Consider the following 18783-nt stretch of genomic DNA (forward strand, 5'->3'; position numbering starts at 1 on the left):
CTGGTCATTGATTCAAGTAATTATTTTGACATTTGTGTATAAAGTGTTTTAATTCTACAATATATGGTGTAAAAACGTATACCGCTGTTGCGGTACTTCGTGACGTAAGCGGTGACAGCTGACGTAAGCAGGTTCCAGCTCACCACGCCAGATTCATGTACATGTTGTCTTGCGACCGTGTGAGGAATAATAATAATAACATAGAGTCTGACAGCAGCTGTCAATTAATCCGTCACTACGAGTCTCAGGAGTCTAATAATAATAATAATAATTATTATTATTATACAATTATTATTTCATTAAATTATAATAAAAATAAAAAATATATTACCAGATGAAGCTGACATTGTAGGCTACATTAACTGTGGAATATGTTGTCAACTTTGGTTTCACCCGGTATTTCTGATATTAATATCTGAAACAGAATTTTTGTTTGTCTGTTCATGTATAACAACATTATTCTGGAGGCAGGAGATGTCAAGCAAAATGTGAAATTTCAAGCACACATTTTGCAGTGAATAATAAATAAAAATTCAAGCATTAAAGAAATGTAATAAATCAATATAGCCTACAAACAGGAGAAAGTCCCGTAAGTCTATCAAACATTTTTACAATTGGACACCATTATTTAGTTAAATAATAATAATCATCATAATAATAATAATAATAATAATAATAATAATGTTACATTTATACAGCGCCTTTTCATAGTTCAAAAACACTTAACATTCTCAAGTTTAGCACAGTTTAAAGAAGAACAAGAAGAAAAAAGACAGAGCAAGTTTCAGTTTCTTTGTTTTACATAAGCAGGAATATTCCGAATAGATTAATACTAAATGGAGCATTTTCACTTTTTTCTGAATAAAGTCATAACCAGTTAATTATATTAATCGCTGATTTGGATATAAATGTGGTCAACTTTAAGAGACGGATAGACGAGCTCCAATGTTAAAGCTACACTATGCAACTTTTTTTTTTTTTTAAATAACAAAATGTTATTAATGAGAGAGTGCAGCAAAAATCCATCTTCCAAACCATGTCTTTTCTTTACCCAAATACACTTTGATAAACGTATAATAATGATTTACATTTTAGAGCTGTCGGGACGGTTTTCACAGGAAATTGCATACATACATCATTCACGCGTGCATGTTTACGTCATATCTGTACACAGAGAAAATAAGGCTACTCCGGCTACTATAGCGTGTGTATGGTGTGGGAGTAGCGTGAATCTGACATTTTTTGTCACAACAAATGAGAAAAATTAACCATGGATCAATCAAAATGGCGAATCACCAGTTTTAAAAACAAAGAAACCCTGAACAAATCAGTCTACAAGCAAAATGGGAAAGCGACAGAGTCCGTAATAAAACCTGAATCAACATTGGCTTGACTCTTCAGAGGCAACAACTCCGAGATCTGAAAGGAATTAAAAGCGACCCAGATATGGCTTTTTTATTACTCAACAGGTTAGATATTTTATTGTTATGGTTTATGTATAATTGTGTAATCACACACACACATCTGTATGTGTGTAGTGAAATACAATAATTATATAGTAATTTGTGCAAAACTTTCACTTTCTAGCACATGTGTGAATTTTTCTTTATAACGGCAATCATATATATAAATAAATCCATTAATCCTAGGCTTGCCAAGGACAATGTGAGTCTTGAAATGAGGTTGACCACTGGTTGGTAACAATGACAATCTATAAATTAGTTACTACCATGGTCTATTTGGCCAGAATACCCTGCAGTTATTAAAAACTTTACAACGTTTGACCAAATCAGACTAGATATCATAATTTCTAATGTTAACGAACGTTGCCCAACTTTTGTAATGTAATTTATTTCAAAACATTCATGTTTCCAATAAGTCAAAACAACATCATAAGATATGGCGTTTATCTGCATTATTATTACATGTTTTCGGATATCAGTATTTTACTTTCTTTTGGTATTTATTTGTCCATTCGCACTGATAAGATGCCCTGTATCCATGTGTACAACGGTGCCTCGAACCACATTCATCCGCGCAGAGGAGCAGAGCCTAAGCACAATTTGTACATTACCAAAACAATGTTCTTCCTCAAGAAGCATTTTTTTTAATTTTTTTTTTAATAAAACCAAATCCAAAATATACTTCAATAAAAACATGCACGCATGGACACACACACACACACACACACACACACACACACACACACACACACACACACACACACACACACACATGTTGGTGTTACTAACCTTAGACAAAATAATTTTTATACTGAATGAACAGTAGATTATATCCCCTAAACCCACCCCTAAACCTAACCCTCACAAAAAACGTTCTGCATTTTTACATTTCCAAAAAAAACATCATTTAGTATGATTTTTAAGCGATTTGATTTATGGGGACAATAGAAATGTCCTCATAAACCACATTAATTGCAGAATACCCTTGCAATTACCAGTTTGTAACCTAAAAAAAGTCCTTGTAAATCACCCAAACCCACCCACAAAAACATTTCATTATCACCCAAGTGAGCAAGTGTACAAATATGAAGAAAATAATATGTAGTAGGGTAGGCTTTATTGGATACTAGGTCCAAATCTAAGTTCACTGTAAAAATGTACTATTCCAATATTCAGTTTTACAATGAGGCTAATAATTCTCATGAATCAAGTCATTCAACTCAAAGCCTGAAAGCCAAAGCATTAGCTTTACTGTATTCCACCCCAGTTTACCTTGCTCATATTCTGCCATATGAGGTAATTGCCTGCATTCTGAATCATTCATCCATGTTAATAATGTTTATAAAAGTGCAATTGGTGTATCAGATCATTTGCATTTGGCAGTCACAGTTGAGCTCAATCTTTGGGATGTTTATCTGTCTTTATACACTCCTTCTTTTCTATCGTCTTCAGGCAAAGGCGGAAAAGACACTTTGCAGAACGATGGGAGAACCTAAGTACCCACTGTTGTCCAAGGATGGAGACCTAACAATTGGAGGAATTTTTGCAATCCACAGTAAAGAAACATTACCTTCATTTGAGTTTACACAGAAACCTCAGCTTCTATCATGCACCAGGTTTGTTATATTGGAAACTACATGAGAAACATTAGAGAATACGTATTTAATACAGACATATTTGAATGAAAACACACTGCAACATATCTATGTATGTATGTGTTTAATAACAGCAAACTAGCATAACATCTGGAATGTTATTGTTTCAAGTATAAATCATAGGTGAAATAAAAAAAAAGAAAGAATGTACTTTCTTTTTCACCATATTCATCTATTGATTTAGTTGATTTTCAGACTGTTGGTTTAATGTTTTCACAGTGTGACTCTGAGAGATTTTCGGCTAGCACAGATCATGATCTTTGCCATTGAGGAGATTAACAAAAGTGAAAGTTTTCTTCCAAATGTTTCTATTGGATACAAAATTTATGATACCTGCAGTTCAATACTTTCTTCAATGAGTGCAACTATGTCAATGATGAATGATCAGGACTCTGCAGCAGGTGAAAGATGTAATGGACAATATCCTTTACATGCTATCATAGGGGAAACAGAGTCTTCTGCCACAGTGATTCTGTCCAGAACTACAGGACCTTTTAAAATTCCAGTGGTAAGAGGCAATAAGAGAACCATTAAACTTTGACAAAATTAACATATTGCTGCTGTTTCACTGTATCCTGTGCTATATATTTTTTTCCAGATAAGCCACTCAGCCTCGTGTGAATGTCTCAGTAATAGGAAAGAGTACCCCTCTTTCTTCAGAACTGCAGCTAGTGATTATCACCAGAGCAGAGCACTTGCATACATAGTCAAGCACTTAGGCTGGTCTTGGGTGGGAGCTGTGAACAGTGACAATGACTATGGAAATGATGGAATGGCCATATTTCTGAAAACAGCCCAGGAGGAGGGTATTTGTGTAGAGTACTCTGAGAAATTCTACAGAACAGAGCCTGAAAAACTCCTAAAAGTGGTTGACATAATGAAAAAAGGCACAGCAAAAGTAATTGTTGCATTTGTTTCATTTCTTGAGATGGGCTTACTGATTGAGCAGCTCAGTATTCAGAATATTACTGGCCTACAAGTGATTGGTGTGAAGAGCTGGGTTGCTTCAAATGAATACATCACTCCAAAAAGCTTTCCTGTGATTGGGGGTGCACTGGGGTTTGCACTGAGAAAAATTAATATTGAAGGGTTTTCAGATTATGTTATTAAAAGATTTTGGGATACAGCTTTTCCATGCACAGAGAGAGATGGGAATTCTTCTCAAAACATATTAAATTGTGACAGATATCAGGATCTACTTGTGCTTAAAAATTACAATGAAGATGTAACTGAATACAGATATTCAAGCTACGTATACAAAGCAGTGTATGCTGTGGCTTATGCACTACACAGTCTACTCAAGTGCAAAGAACAACAAGGTTGTGAGAAAGACCTGACAATACAACCACAGCAGGTAATAATATATACTAATCATAATAAAAAGTAGAGAGCAAGAGGGTAACCATATTTCTGTTTGACATTTTGTTAAAAAGACTCGATTATAATGCCTTTTTCGCCAGGTGGTTGAGGCTCTGAAAAAAGTTAATTTCACAGTAAAGTTTGGAGATCAGGTGTGGTTTGACAGCACTGGCGCTGCAGTAGCCCAGTATGAAGTCGTGAACTGGCAGCAGGACTCAGATGGATCATTTCACTTTAAACCAGTGGGTTACTATGACGCCTCAAAGCCCCCTCATCAGCGTTTTGTGCTTAACACTGAAAACATAATTTGGGCTGGAGGACAGCTGGAGGTAAATGGCACTAACTTGTTTGTCCTATAGTTTTTTTTTAACTGGTGGAACAAAATGTTAATTCTTGTAATGCAAATACTTTTATATTGTAAATACTATTGAAAACACATTATGGGGAGGCTGTGGCTCAGGTGGTAGAGCGGGTCGGCTGCCAATCGCAGGGTTGGCAGTTTGAGTCCCGGCCCACACAACTCCACATGCTGAAGTGTCCTTGGGCAAGACATTAAACCCCAAATTGCTCCCAATGGCAGGCTAGCGCCTTGCCTGGCAGCTCTGCGGCCATTGGTGTATGAGTGTGAGTGTGAATGTGTGTGTGTGTGAATGGGTGATTTACAGTGTAAAGTGCTTTGGTAACCTCTAGGGTTAAAAAAAAAAAAGCACTATATAAATGCAGACCATTTACCATTATGTGTTCTGTTGAAACCAATAGTGGTTTTAATGTCCTTTAAGTAATGTTATAAATGATTGTGGCCTGCACAACAACGGCTAAATGTCCTTGCCTTTACACTTATACAGGTACTGTACAGGTGAAACTCGAAAAATTAGAATATCGTGCAAAAGTTCATTAATTTCAGTAATTCAACTTAAAAGGTGAAACTAATATATAGACTCATTACAAGCAAAGTAAGATATTTCAAGCCTTTATTTGATATAATTTTGATGATTATGGCTTACAGCTTATGAAAACCCCAAATTCAGAATCTCAGAAAATTAGAATATTGTGAAAAGGTTCAGAATTGTAGGCTCAAAGTGTCACACTCTAATCAGCTAATTAATCCAAAACACCTGCAAAGGGTTCCTGAGCCTTTAAATGGTCTCTCAGTCTGGTTCAGTTGAATTCACAATCATGGGGAAGACTGCTGACCTGACAGTTGTGCAGAAAACCATCATTGACACCCTCCACAAGGAGGGAAAGCCTCAAAAGGTAATTGCAAAAGAAGTTGGATGTTCTCAAAGTGCTGTATCAAAGCACATTAATAGAAAGTTAAGTGGAAGGGAAAAGTGTAGAAGAAAAAGGTGCACAAGCAGCAGGGATGACCGTAGCCTGGAGAGGATTGTCAGGAAAAGGCCATTCAAATGTGTGGGGAGCTTCACAAGGAGTGGACTGAGGCTGGAGTTACTGCATCAAGAGCCACCACACACAGACGGGTCCTGGACATGGGCTTCAAATGTCAAACGTCTTACCTGGGCTAAAGAAAAAAGAACTGGTCTGTTGCTCAGTGGTCCAAAGTCCTCTTTTCTGATGAGAGCAAATTTTGCATCTCATTTGGAAACCAAGGTCCCAGAATCTGGAGGAAGAATGGAGAGGCACACAATCCAAGATGCTTGAAGTCCAGTGTGAAGTTTCCACAGTCTGTGTTGGTTTGGGGAGCCATGTCATCGGCTGGTGTTGGTCCACTGTGCTTTATTAAGTCCAGAGTCAACGCAGCCGTCTACCGGGAAATTTTAGAGCACTTCATGCTTCCTTCAGCAGACAAGCTTTGTGGAGATGCTGACTTCATTTTCCAGCAGGACTTGGCACCTGCCCACACTGCCAAAAGTACCAAAACCTGGTTCAATGACCATGGTATTACTGTGCTTGATTGGCCAGCAAACTCACCTGACCTGAACCCCATAGAGAATCTATGGGGCATTGTCAAGAGAAAGATGAGAGACATGAGACCAAACAATGCAGAAGAGCTGAAGGCCGCTATTGAAGCATCTTGGTCTTCCATAACACCTCAGCAGTGCCACAGGCTGATAGCATCCATGCCACGCCGCATTGAGGCAGTAATTAATGCAAAAGGGGCCCAAACCAAGTACTGAGTACATATGCATGATTATACTTTTCAGAGGGTCGACATTTCTGTATTTAAAATATTTTTTTTTTATTGATTTCATGTAATATTCTAATTTTCTGAGATTCCGAATTTGGGGTTTTCATAAGCTGTAAGCCATAATCATCAAAATTATATCAAATAAAGGCTTGAAATATCTTACTTTGCTTGTAATGAGTCTATATAATATATTAGTTTCACCTTTTAAGTTGAATTACTGAAATTAATGAACTTTTGCACGATATTCTAATTTTTCGAGTTTCACCTGTATATGGACTGTCAAACTTCAAAAAAGTAGATTCTTGTATTTTTAATACTTTTATTTGAAAAAGAGTAACTTCATATGGGTAAACATATATATTTTTTTAAATGCTGAATTGCATAAATTCAGAGTTAAAAGGCCAAGTGATGATGCAGTTTGATTAAGCTTATAAAAGGAATGCCAGAGGGCATTACTGAATGTATTGAGGCTAGGGCTGGGTATCGAATTCGATACATTTTAGGAACAGACCAAATTGCCTCTAAACAATCGAGTATCAAAACATTTCTTGTCGTTCAGTACCAAATTTCGACACCTAAGGGGTTAATCTCATCAACGTCAGTGATAAGCATGTAGCATTCTAGATGTGCCCAAATCTAATAGTGCTGGTGATTGGCTGTGGTTAGGCATCAACACTAGTTTACGCCGGTTACGCCCAGAGATGCAGCTCACATGTGAGGCTGTAGTGTGTATTCGTCCCAACCCCCATAGATGTAAAAGATGTGGAAAAGATCAAAAGCGTGGTTACATTTCACCAAGCTCGATGCCAACAGCGCGCAATGCAATATTTGCGAAAAGATAATTGCTGCCAAGACATACTGCATGACAAATATGATGAAGTACTTGACAGTGCACGGAATTAGCTTAAGAGCAGAAAGATGCTACGTCTTTGACTGCAAGAAGACTGAGCCGGTGCAGTCATACTCTCAGCATCCTCCTGCCACAGAGCCTCCTTCAAAGCTACTGATGAATGCAGTGGCACTATGACTGGGACTCTGACAGGTAATGTTAACGTTTAGCAAACAAACCAACAAACAAAATCGGCTAACTTGAAGTGGTACGTGCTTGTGAACTTGATAAATTAACGTTTCTGTGCGCGGTGACATAGTCCTATAAACTGGGACCTACATAACGTTAGATATTGTTTGGATGTATGGCTATAGATAGCAAGCTAAATCGATGCAAAAATTCTTTAAAGTTGACAGAAAATGATCAAGTTTAACTCAAGATAAACTAGTTATCTGGTTAAACTGTGCTTATCCTTAGGGTTGGCTGAATTAACAGTTTAGATTTCTTGTTTTCTTTCCTCTTCACATTAATGGGTATCGAAAAAAGTAACGTTTAGGAAACGGTATCAAAGTCAAGAAATCGATATAGGTATCAATATTGAAAATGTTTGAATGATAAGCAGCCCTAATTGGGGCAGTACCATTATGCATAATAGACAGTACAATGCTAGGCAGTCTGAGTTATGATACACAATTTCTATAACAACACTTTCAAATGATTGTTATGTTCCCAAAAATTATTCACAATATACTGGCTTAAAATAGCTTTCATTTTAGTGGTATGCTTCAAAGAACCAATTCTCTATTCTCAATCATATTAAAAGATTTATCTTCAATATTCAAAGTCATTAAGAAAACTGTGTATGTAATAATTTTTTATCATGTAGAAGCCAAGGTCTGTGTGCAGTGAGAGCTGTCCATCAGGCACGAGAAAAGCTGCCCAGAAAGGAAGACCTGTCTGCTGTTATGACTGTATTCCATGTGCAGAAGGAGAGATCAGTAATGCGACAGGTAATCATCAGCCCATCTCAGAGATCCAAAGAAAACTGATTAGTTGCTCTTTCTGTGTTCTCCTTCTACTGTTCAAGATGCAGTTACTTATCAAAGGAATTCACAAATAAAATACATTTATTTTTGTCTCTAATAATAGTGATCACAACTTCCTTTTCAGATTCAAATAACTGCAAGCAGTGTCCAGTGAAATACTGGTCTAATGCTGAGAAAAATGAATGTGTGTTAAAAGCTGTAGAATTTCTTTCATTCACAGAAGTTATGGGTATAGTGCTAGTCTTTTTCTCACTGTTTGGAATAGGATTAACTGTGCAGGTGGCCACCCTGTTTTACAGCAAGAAGGACACCCCCATAGTAAAAGCCAACAACTCAGAACTGAGCTTCCTGCTTCTTTTCTCACTGACTCTGTGTTTTCTCTGTTCACTTACTTTCATCGGTCGGCCCACTGAGTGGTCCTGTATGTTACGTCACACAGCATTTGGCATCACTTTTGTCCTCTGTATCTCCTGTGTTCTGGGGAAAACTATAGTGGTGTTAATGGCCTTCAAAGCTACACTTCCAGGAAACAATGTCATGAAATGGTTTGGTCCTCTTCAACAGAGACTCAGTGTTCTTGCTTTTACATTTATACAGGTTCTTATCTGTGTGATTTGGGTAAAAATATCTCCCCCTTTTCCCTATGAAAATATGAAATACTATAAGGAAAAGATCATTCTTGAGTGCAGTCTGGGTTCTACAATAGGTTTCTGGGCTGTGCTGGGTTATATTGGGCTACTGGCACTGTTGTGCTTCATTCTGGCTTTTCTAGCTCGCACTCTGCCTGATAACTTCAATGAAGCCAAATTTATCACATTCAGTATGCTCATTTTCTGTGCTGTATGGATCACATTTATTCCAGCTTATGTCAGTTCTCCTGGAAAATTTACTGTAGCTGTGGAGATATTTGCCATTTTAGCCTCAAGCTTTGGTTTACTTTGTTGTATATTTGCACCTAAATGTTATATCATACTGTTTAAGCCTGAACAAAATACAAAGCAACATGTGATGGGAAAAATGTAATCAAAGTCCTATTGATAAATAAAACAACATGGCTACTGTATATCATCATTTAAGTGGTTTGCAGTTTTTATACAAAAGAAAAAGAAAAGAAAAAAAGAAAATGTTACTGATTCATAAAATTCCCAAAATAATTTCCATATAAAATTATTCAAATAAACCATAAACTTGTGTACTAAACACGTTTTTTCCCCCACATGTTATATGATCTCCGTCAGACTGGGTGGGTGCAAGTTCTTGACCTCAATTTCTTTTTCGCTTCAATATTTTTTTAACTAAACTTTTATCAATGGAGTAGGTAAACCTGTTAATGTATCAAAATATTAGGCTTAATAATTAGTAATAACCTTTTATGAAATTATTTTGTATTCGTAATTATTTTTCAAAAGACAAAAATATAAATGGTGGGATAGTTTGCAAAAGAGCAGAGATGCCCAAACTATGTTCTTGATACTGTATTTTTACTTGCTCACTTGGTTGATAATGAATGTGTTTGTATATTTTGATTTGGCCCGCCTTTTGTTTTAACACTTTTTGTTTTATTTTTGCAATACAAAAACTATAGCTTATTTAAAAAGTATAGAAGAGTATGAGTGATTTAATTTTTAAAAATGTATATGCATACTTCAATTACCTTTAAATAAGTGCTGTCTGAATGTTCACTCCATTGGCCATCCCTGGTGCCACCCCAAAGTCTTTTACTATGATTGGCTAGCTCCAAAGTCAGATGTGGGCATTCAAAACCACCAGACAGAATCTTGTTTTTGTAATTAGGTGGACTCGCGGAACAATGCGTACAGTCATCCAAAATTAAATATGGCTTGAACGCGCACTATACATTGTGCAGCATTTCATATCCGCATGAACGCGACCATTGAAGCGCACCCGTGAAGCGGGCTTGATAAAGTCAAGTGAGGGAGTATTTCAATATAAACCATGGTTCCATTCACTCCAAACACCACACAATATTAAGACAAGCACTATAAGTAAAAAATCTCTCAAAAATCCCTTTTCTGCCCTGCCAGTGAGACAAAAACAGTAATGCAGTAAAATAATTCTCATATTTCATCTACTTATTCTGACTAAAACCCATTTTGGATTGTGTATAACATCTGTATGCATCATACTGTAGTTTGTTTGTCAAACATGAGGATATCTTGTTTACTTGCAACTGTCTGCCTAAAAACAGATAGTTGCAAGTTTTTAATAACCATAAGATACAATGCCAGATTTTGGCAGGTTCTTTTTTTCATTTTTTTTTTCAATTTGGAATGCCCAATTCCCAATATGCTCTAGGTCCTCGTGGTGGAAGAGGACGAAACTCAGTCACGTCTGAGACCATCAATCCACGCATCTTATCACGTGGTTGTTGAGCACATTACGTGCAGCTGACCGTGTTATGTGAACTGTCGAGACAGGTGCAAGCAGGCTACTGTGTGCTAGATGCAACTGTGTCGGCTGCACGTAGCCCTCCCCAATGCCCCCAAAGAGATGTCACATACAGACCTGAGTACATTTACATGACTAGCATGTGAGCAAGCCTGGCAGCTGCGGTGTTTTCTCTCACTTTGTCTCTCACATAGGACGTGAAGCGGCTGGGGCTTAACGCTATAAAAAAATGCACCGGGGAAGGCGGTCTATACTGGTCCTATTCTTTCATGGGCAAAAGACCCTGCGGAGGCCACATCCTGCCCAGTCTAGGGGAGGTAACATGTGGAAAATACACCACGATGGTTGTGAAGCCGTACGTGGGAAATGGCGTGGTGGTAGGTCCAGCCTAATGAGGGGGGACCCGCTGGGTGAAACCTGCCGCGACAGCGCATCCGCCATTGTATTGCGGTTGCCAGGGATGTGAGTGGCGCGCAGCGACCTGAGTCGTGGCTGACTCCAAAGAAGGAGATGGTGGGCAGGTTGTGACATATTACGAGAGCGCACGCCACTGTGCTGTCTGAACGGATCAAGATGTGCTTGCCTCCGATTAGTGGGAGAAACCGCCGTAGGGCAAGAGATACAGCCAGCAACTCTAGGCAGTTGATGTGCCAACGCAGCTGGGGTCCTGTCCAGGGGCCAGCGGGAGCATGCCCATGGCACACAGTGCCCCAACCCTGTTGAGAGGCATCTGTGGTGACCACGACACATCTGGACACCTGCTGCAAGGGGATTCCGTCTGTTCAAGGGTTGAAAGTCTGACAGCAAGTAGGGATGATTGTCACACGGTATTGGCCATGGCGCCATGCCCATCTCGGGACTCGAGTCTGTAGCAGTGCAGAAGCGGTCTCATATGCATCAACCCGAGTGGCGCGGCTGAGGATGCCATATGCCCCAGGAGCCTCTGGAATTGTTATAGAGGAACCGCTATGCCGGGCTCGAAGAGAGCGAAGCACCTGAGCACTGACTGAGCATGCACTTTGGTGAGGCGCTCTGTCATTGAGACTGAGTCTAACTCCATGCCGAGAAACAAGATGCTCTGAACCGGGGCGAGCTTGCTCTTTACCCAGTTGACCTGAAACCCTAGACGGCTGAGGTGCCTGAGCACCTGGTCCCTGTGAGCGCATAGTAACTCTCGAGAGTGAGCCAAGATGAACCAGTCATTGAGGTAGTTGAGTATGTGGATGCCCATTTCTCTTAGCGGGGCAAAAGCTGCCTCTGCAACCTTCGTGAAGATGCGATGGGCAGGGAGAGACCGAAGGGGAGGACCTTGTACTGATACCCCTGGCCTTTGAACGCGAACCGTAGGCCAACCTGCACGACGGGTTATAGCGTAATAGCACGTCGGGAGGCAGAAGAACATCCCGAGGCTTCAGTGCTGAGAAAAGACTGAAAGCACTTACCTTTCTCCGTGCACCCGTCAGGGGGCGGGTTAGAGACTGAGGAAGAGGTAATAGAGAGGCGTCCTCAGAACTCATCAGCGCTGGCCTGCCGGGGCTGAGCAGTCGTGGATCCAGAGGCAAGAGTGCTGTGTCTGGGGAGCTGGGACTGTTGAGTTTTGGGGCTGGGGTGCCGTGAGAATGGCACACACCGGCTGGATGACCCAGGGTGTGAGGAAATAGCTCTTAATTGAGAATGTGTGTCCTGCAGCCCGAAAGCGGTGCGGCAAATGAAACAAGGATTCTCCTCCCGGCCCTCCACCGGGGGATGGAGTGGTCTTGGTACCACCTCTGGAGCGAACATCTGACTGGCTGGGTCGCCCATCTCAGAAGCGCTTCTGAGCTTTCCTGGTCCTGGAAGGGGTCCTGGAGACGGGGGGCATACGCCACCTACGAGGTGCTCGACGTTGGGGTTGAGAGCTGGGCCCGGTTTGAGGTGGAGCTACCTGTTGTTTAGCCACAGGGGGACTTGTCAACTTCGCGCATCTTGACTATGTTCAGCCAGAGGTGACACTCTTGGACCACGAGGGTGGCCATCGCCCGCCCGAGTGCCTGTGCTGTGCCATGGTATGCAGGGCAGAGGCGACCTGTCCGGTGGTGCTGTAGACTTTCGAGGTTAGTGATGACGTCATTCTACAGGCTCTGGAGGGGAGTACCGGGTGGTCCCGTCAGGTGGCGGCGTCCTCGGGACACAAGTGGATTGCATCTGCTCTGTCCACCTTGGGGACCTCTGTGTACCCATGGGCTGCCCTGCCATCCAGGGCAGTGAGAGTGGACGAGCAGAGGGGTCGGTTCCGGGCAGTAAAAGGTGCCCCCCACGACCGCGTCAGCTCGTCGTGCAATTCTGGAAAGAAAGGAACTAGGGGGTGGGGCGTGGCTATGAGCGGTGGGGGGGATGGAGGTTTCTAGTCCAGCCTCAGACAGCCCGGGAAGGCATAGCGGACATCTGTGCGTCAGCCTCAGACTGGGCGAGCAGACCCGAAAGTGGCAGCCCAGATGAGTCATCAGCATCAGACGTCGCTATGACGCTGTCAGATATAGCGGCGATGTCGTCATCCAATTCCGGGGGCTCAAGGGAGAATGCCGGCTGGCCACAATGTCGAGTGAGTGACAGAAGGGGAACTTAATTTTATTTAATTTCAACTGACTGATCTCAGTTCAGAATGCTCTGTGCTGTCAGTAAAGGGTTAAACTTTCGATGTCATGTGACAAGACAACATGGCATCAACCACAGCAGTGTTTGTCTTTGGGAGAAAAACCAACAAAACTACATCTGGTAGGAAACCTAATTACGTTTTTACATTGAAATATGTTTGAGTCATAAGATTAGAGTCTCTAATTTCATCCAATATGCAATAAAAAAATGTATTAGGGATTTATCACGAAACACCATGCTGATAAATACAATTTGTACTTTTGCATTTTTTCCCATGTAGAAATCCTACATTTACTGCGCATTATCACATTGAGAATCAATGGGTTCATACAAAAGCTGAAAAATGTTGCTTTCAGAGGCTTTATATGGAGTTATGGTCAAAATAAGGTGCATTTTGAACTGTTCTGAGACCAGTGCTGACAGACAGCACATTGGAAGTTAAGTCATTCACTAAATAGGGAGCAAGGGAGCATCATATAGCTCTCTATGCAGATAAGTGCATTCAATCCAAATGTCCTATCAAAAGTTAAGTTTCAGGCTGCAAATGATGTTTGGACCACTCAACATGTTTGGCAAACATGGGAAAATGTTAATCAGTACATAGATTAAAAATTATAATTTCATTTTAACATGTTTGGCAGTGATTGGATGATGCTGACCATTATTTTGAATCAGAATAATTATGCAAAATTCTGATGTCTGTAATGTCTAAAAAACATGAATAACCAACACTCCTGGAAACATATTCAACTTTTTTTAAATTTTATTTAAATAAATATGACTCTCTTTAGTTTGGTATTATGTAACATTTAACAACTTAGTGCTGCTGTTACGTTCCAATACATTTTGGGGAAAACGATTTGCTCTCGTAAATTATTATTATAAATTTGATTATTTAAATTTAAATTGCATCCACTTTATCAGCAACAAACAAATGGGTACAGACAGAACAGGTTAAAAACATCAGTTGGACTAGTGTTTCCCAATGTATGGCTCTTGTTGTGAAGGTCAGGAATACAGAGATTATTTTCCTGCTTCACATGCTGTTTAATTTGACCTTTGTTTGTGATCTGAGGGTGGGGGTCAAGTTTAAGTGAGAGCAGAAACACAAAACACAGGACTGTTACACTGAACTGTGACACTTTGCAATCTGAAAAAGAGGCTGATGCAAATGCTCTAGTGACATGTACTCACCAGGGAGCAAACTTTATAGGTGTTCAAAAACATGAAAAACACAAATAAGAAATGATTTAGTTGGAGCACACCTGGAAGCTACACCTTATTATTGTCATAAACATCTGAAGGGGTGAAACTGTTCTAAACAATAAAGGTAATGAACAAACACATGATGCAACTGACTATTAAATCAGATATAATTAATTGTTTATTTTTGCCCACTGAAATATGAAGTATATTTTAAAATACATATCAGCCAAAATAGGGTTTAAATAAAATGTGTTATTTAAAATAAAATGATAAATAAATAAAATAAAAATGTGAAAAAGTAAAGGATTGCATTCAATAGCAAGCAGGCATTTAATTGAATTGCATCTATAATTCACATCTGTTACTTTTAGTGTTTTATGCTTTTGCCTTGTGAACACACACACACACACACACACACACACACACACACACACACACACACACACACATACATGATGTAAACACATATACTGTATATCAGGGTTGCCAACTATGGCTATTTGAAGTGAGATTTTGATGACATGGACTGAATCAATCACCCATGCATTATTTGTTTTAGTTGGCCTACCATCTTAAATTTGCAACACCAAACACAACCTAATCAAACCCTACAAAGAAAATAATGATCAGTTATGTTGATAAACTTAATTTCAAGGTACCTTTTGAATTTGACAATATTTTATAATTTTGTTTCAAGATGCTATGGGAAATCAAACTTTTCTATTTTATACTAATGAAACTACTTAATTTAATTAGCGCTTTATTAATTTAGGACTACTTCAAATATCCTAAATGAGACATACAATACGTAAACCACTTAACTGCGTTGAGACTGTGCTTCTTGTGAAAAGTTTGTTTTCTTAATGATTTCTGTAATCACTTGAAATATCTGGAGGCAACATGGCCAGTTAGCTGGATAAAAGACATCATTAGAACAGGACAAAACTTAATTCATGGAGGTCCAGACGTTAAACTCTTTCTTTCATTGTACCTGCCCTTGTCAAAGTTTACCATTGTTCTAGGTTTAAAATTGTCATTTAGTAAGGCTACCCTCATTATCATGGTTAGGTCAGATAGTCATTCTAAAAAATAAAAAAACAACTAGTTTTTGATATAAGAAAACTAATAGTCTACACAGATAAAATACACATTTTACAGTTCTAATAAAAATAAAGTCTTTTAAAAAAATGTGTCCTTAGTGAATTACATAAGAAACTATAACATTTCTGTTATAACACCAGTTACTGTACAGTGAAAAAATTATACATTTTAGCAATTGTGATGTATATAGTTTGAAAAGCCTTGCAACTGATGTTTATACATGGCACATCCTCTTTTTCTCATCAGTAGTCATACTGATAATAATGCTGAGAATGTTTAGCCATTTGTGAGGTTTGACTTCCTCCATAGCACTTTAAAGTAGAACATTCTCTCTAGAACTCAAATAAGATTTATGCTCTATGCTGTGACATCTAGTGATGATGAATCTCTCAACAGAAGTGCACACTGCTATCTTTGAAGCACACTGGTGTGTGTGTGCTGCGGTGGTTCATGCTTAAAACATTAAATAATATTGGCATATGTGTAATAAAGCTAGAGGAGGGTGGGCTCCCCAAGCCGAATCTGTTTCCTCTCAAGGTTTTACACTCCACTAACATTAAAGTTTTTTCCTTGCCATAGTCAACTTTGGCTTGCTCACTGGAGCTTAATGCTTTGTCTCCATCTTGTGTTTTTAAAGGTCCCAACACTGCAACTACCGAAGCCATGATGGCTGGGGCATGAGGCTATTATTTACACAGCGACCCCCAAATGTGTGTTCATTGTGTACTCTGTGGGAATGGTTGTTTGTAGCGGCATGCAGCAAAGCAATTATCTGTATCTGTATTTGTTCATATGACAAAATTATCTGCATCTGTCTCTGTATTCGAATAGAGCTGGGTGCGGGCGGGGCTTAAACCGGAAAATACGTTAAAACTAAATTAAACTCCCATTTTTAAATGTTACTCTGATGTTTATAGTTTCTATTAATAAAATATGCCTGGTGTATAATAATAATAATAATAATTATTATTATTATTATACAATTATTATTTAATTAAATTATAATTAAATCTTTTTTTTCTTACCAGATGAAGCTGAATTTGTAGGCTACATTAACTGTGGAATATGTTGTCAACTTTGGTTTCACCTGGTATTTCTGATATTAATATTTGATACAGAATTTTTGTTTGTCTGTTCATGTATAACAACATTATTCTGGAGGCAGGAGATGTCAAGCAAAATGTGAAATGTCAAGCACACATTTTGCATTGAATAATAAATACGAATTCAAATCGCAGGAAATTGCATACATCATGACGTAAACATCACCCGTGCATGTTTACGTCATATCTGTACACAGAGAAAATAAGCTCCGGCTACTATAGCGTGTGTATGGTGTGGGAGTAGCATGAATCTGACATTTTTTGTCACAACAAATGAGAAAAATTAACCATGGATCAATCAAAATGGCAAATCTCCAGGGAATCACCAGTTGTAAAAACAAAGAAACCCTGAACAAATCAGTCTACAAGCAAAATGAAACGCGACAGAGTCCGTAATAAAACCTGAATCAACTGAAAGGATTTAAAAGTGACCCAGAGATGGCTTTTTTCTTACTCAACAGGTTAGATATTTTATTTATATGGTTTATGTTTAATTGTGTAATCACACACACACACACACACACGTCTGTGTGTGTGATATGAAATACAATAACTATATAGTAATTGGTGCAAAACGTTTCACTTTCTAGCACACGTGTGTATTTTTCTTTATAACGGCAATTATATAAATAAATCCATTAATCTTAGGCTTGCCAAGGACTATGTGAGTCTTGAAATGAGGTTGACCACTGGTTGGTAACAATGACAATCTATAAATTAGTTACTACCATGGTCTATTTGGCCAGAATACCCTGCAGTTATTAAAAACTTTACAACGTTTGACCAAATCAGACTAGATATCATAATTTCTAATGTTAACGAACGTTGCCCAACTTTTGTAATGTAATTTATTTCAAAACATTCATGTTTCCAATAAGTCAAAACAACATCATAAGATATGGCGCTTATCTGCATTATTATTACATGTTTTCGGATATCAGTATTTTACTTTATTTAGGTATTTATTTGTCCATTCGCACTGATAAGATGCCCTGTATCCATGTGTACAACGGTGCCTCGAACCACATTCATCCGCGCAGAGGAGCAGAGCCTAAGCACAATTTGTACATTACCAAAACAATGTTCTTCCTTTTTTTTTTTTTATAAAACCAAATCCAAAATATACTTCAATAAACACATGCGCGCATGCACGCACACATGCACGCATGGACACACACACACACACACACACACACACACACACACACACACACGTTGGTGTTACTAACCTTAGACAAAATAATTTTTATACTGAATGAACAGTAGATTATATCCCCTAACCCCACCCCTAAACCTAACCCTCACAAAAAACGTTCTGCATTTTTACATTTCCAAAAAAAACATAATTTAGTATGATTTTTAAGCGATTTGATTTATGGGGACAATAGAAATGTCCTCATAAACCACATTAATTGCAGAATACCCTTGCAATTACCAGTTTGTAACCTAAAAAAAGTCCTTGTAAATCACCCAAACCCACCCACAAAAACATTTCATTATCAACCAAGTGAGCAAGTGTACAAATATGAAGAAAATAATATGTAGTAGGGTAGGCTTTATTGGATTCTAGGTCCAAATCTAAGTTCACTGTAAAAATGTACTATTCCAATATTCAGTTTTACAATGAGGCTAATAATTCTCATGAATCAAGTCATTCAACTCAAAGCCTGAAAGCCAAAGCATTAGCTTTACTGTATTCCACCCCAGTTTACCTTGCTCATATCCTGCCATATGAGGTAATTGCCTGCATTCTGAATCATTCATCCATGTTAATAATGTTTATAAAAGTGCAATTGGTGTATCAGATAATTTGCATTTGGCAGTCACAGTTG

At 38.8% G+C, this 18783-nt stretch overlaps 1 protein-coding gene across 1 annotated transcript; it reads left to right on the plus strand.

Annotated features, from left to right (window-relative positions):
* The first annotated feature begins 2870 nt into the window (after nucleotides 1–2870).
* LOC127661732 (extracellular calcium-sensing receptor-like) lies at nucleotides 2871–9521 on the plus strand. The gene is made up of 6 exons (XM_052152582.1): nucleotides 2871–3079; nucleotides 3338–3626; nucleotides 3717–4472; nucleotides 4579–4806; nucleotides 8339–8462; nucleotides 8623–9521. The coding sequence occupies exons 1-6, from the start codon at nucleotides 2871–2873 to the stop codon at nucleotides 9519–9521; spliced, it is 2505 nt and encodes an 834-aa protein (XP_052008542.1).
* Nucleotides 9522–18783: the final 9262 nt, after the last annotated feature.

Source organism: Xyrauchen texanus, chromosome 21, assembly GCF_025860055.1.
Source record: "Xyrauchen texanus isolate HMW12.3.18 chromosome 21, RBS_HiC_50CHRs, whole genome shotgun sequence".
Taxonomy (NCBI): Eukaryota; Metazoa; Chordata; class Actinopteri; order Cypriniformes; family Catostomidae; genus Xyrauchen; species Xyrauchen texanus.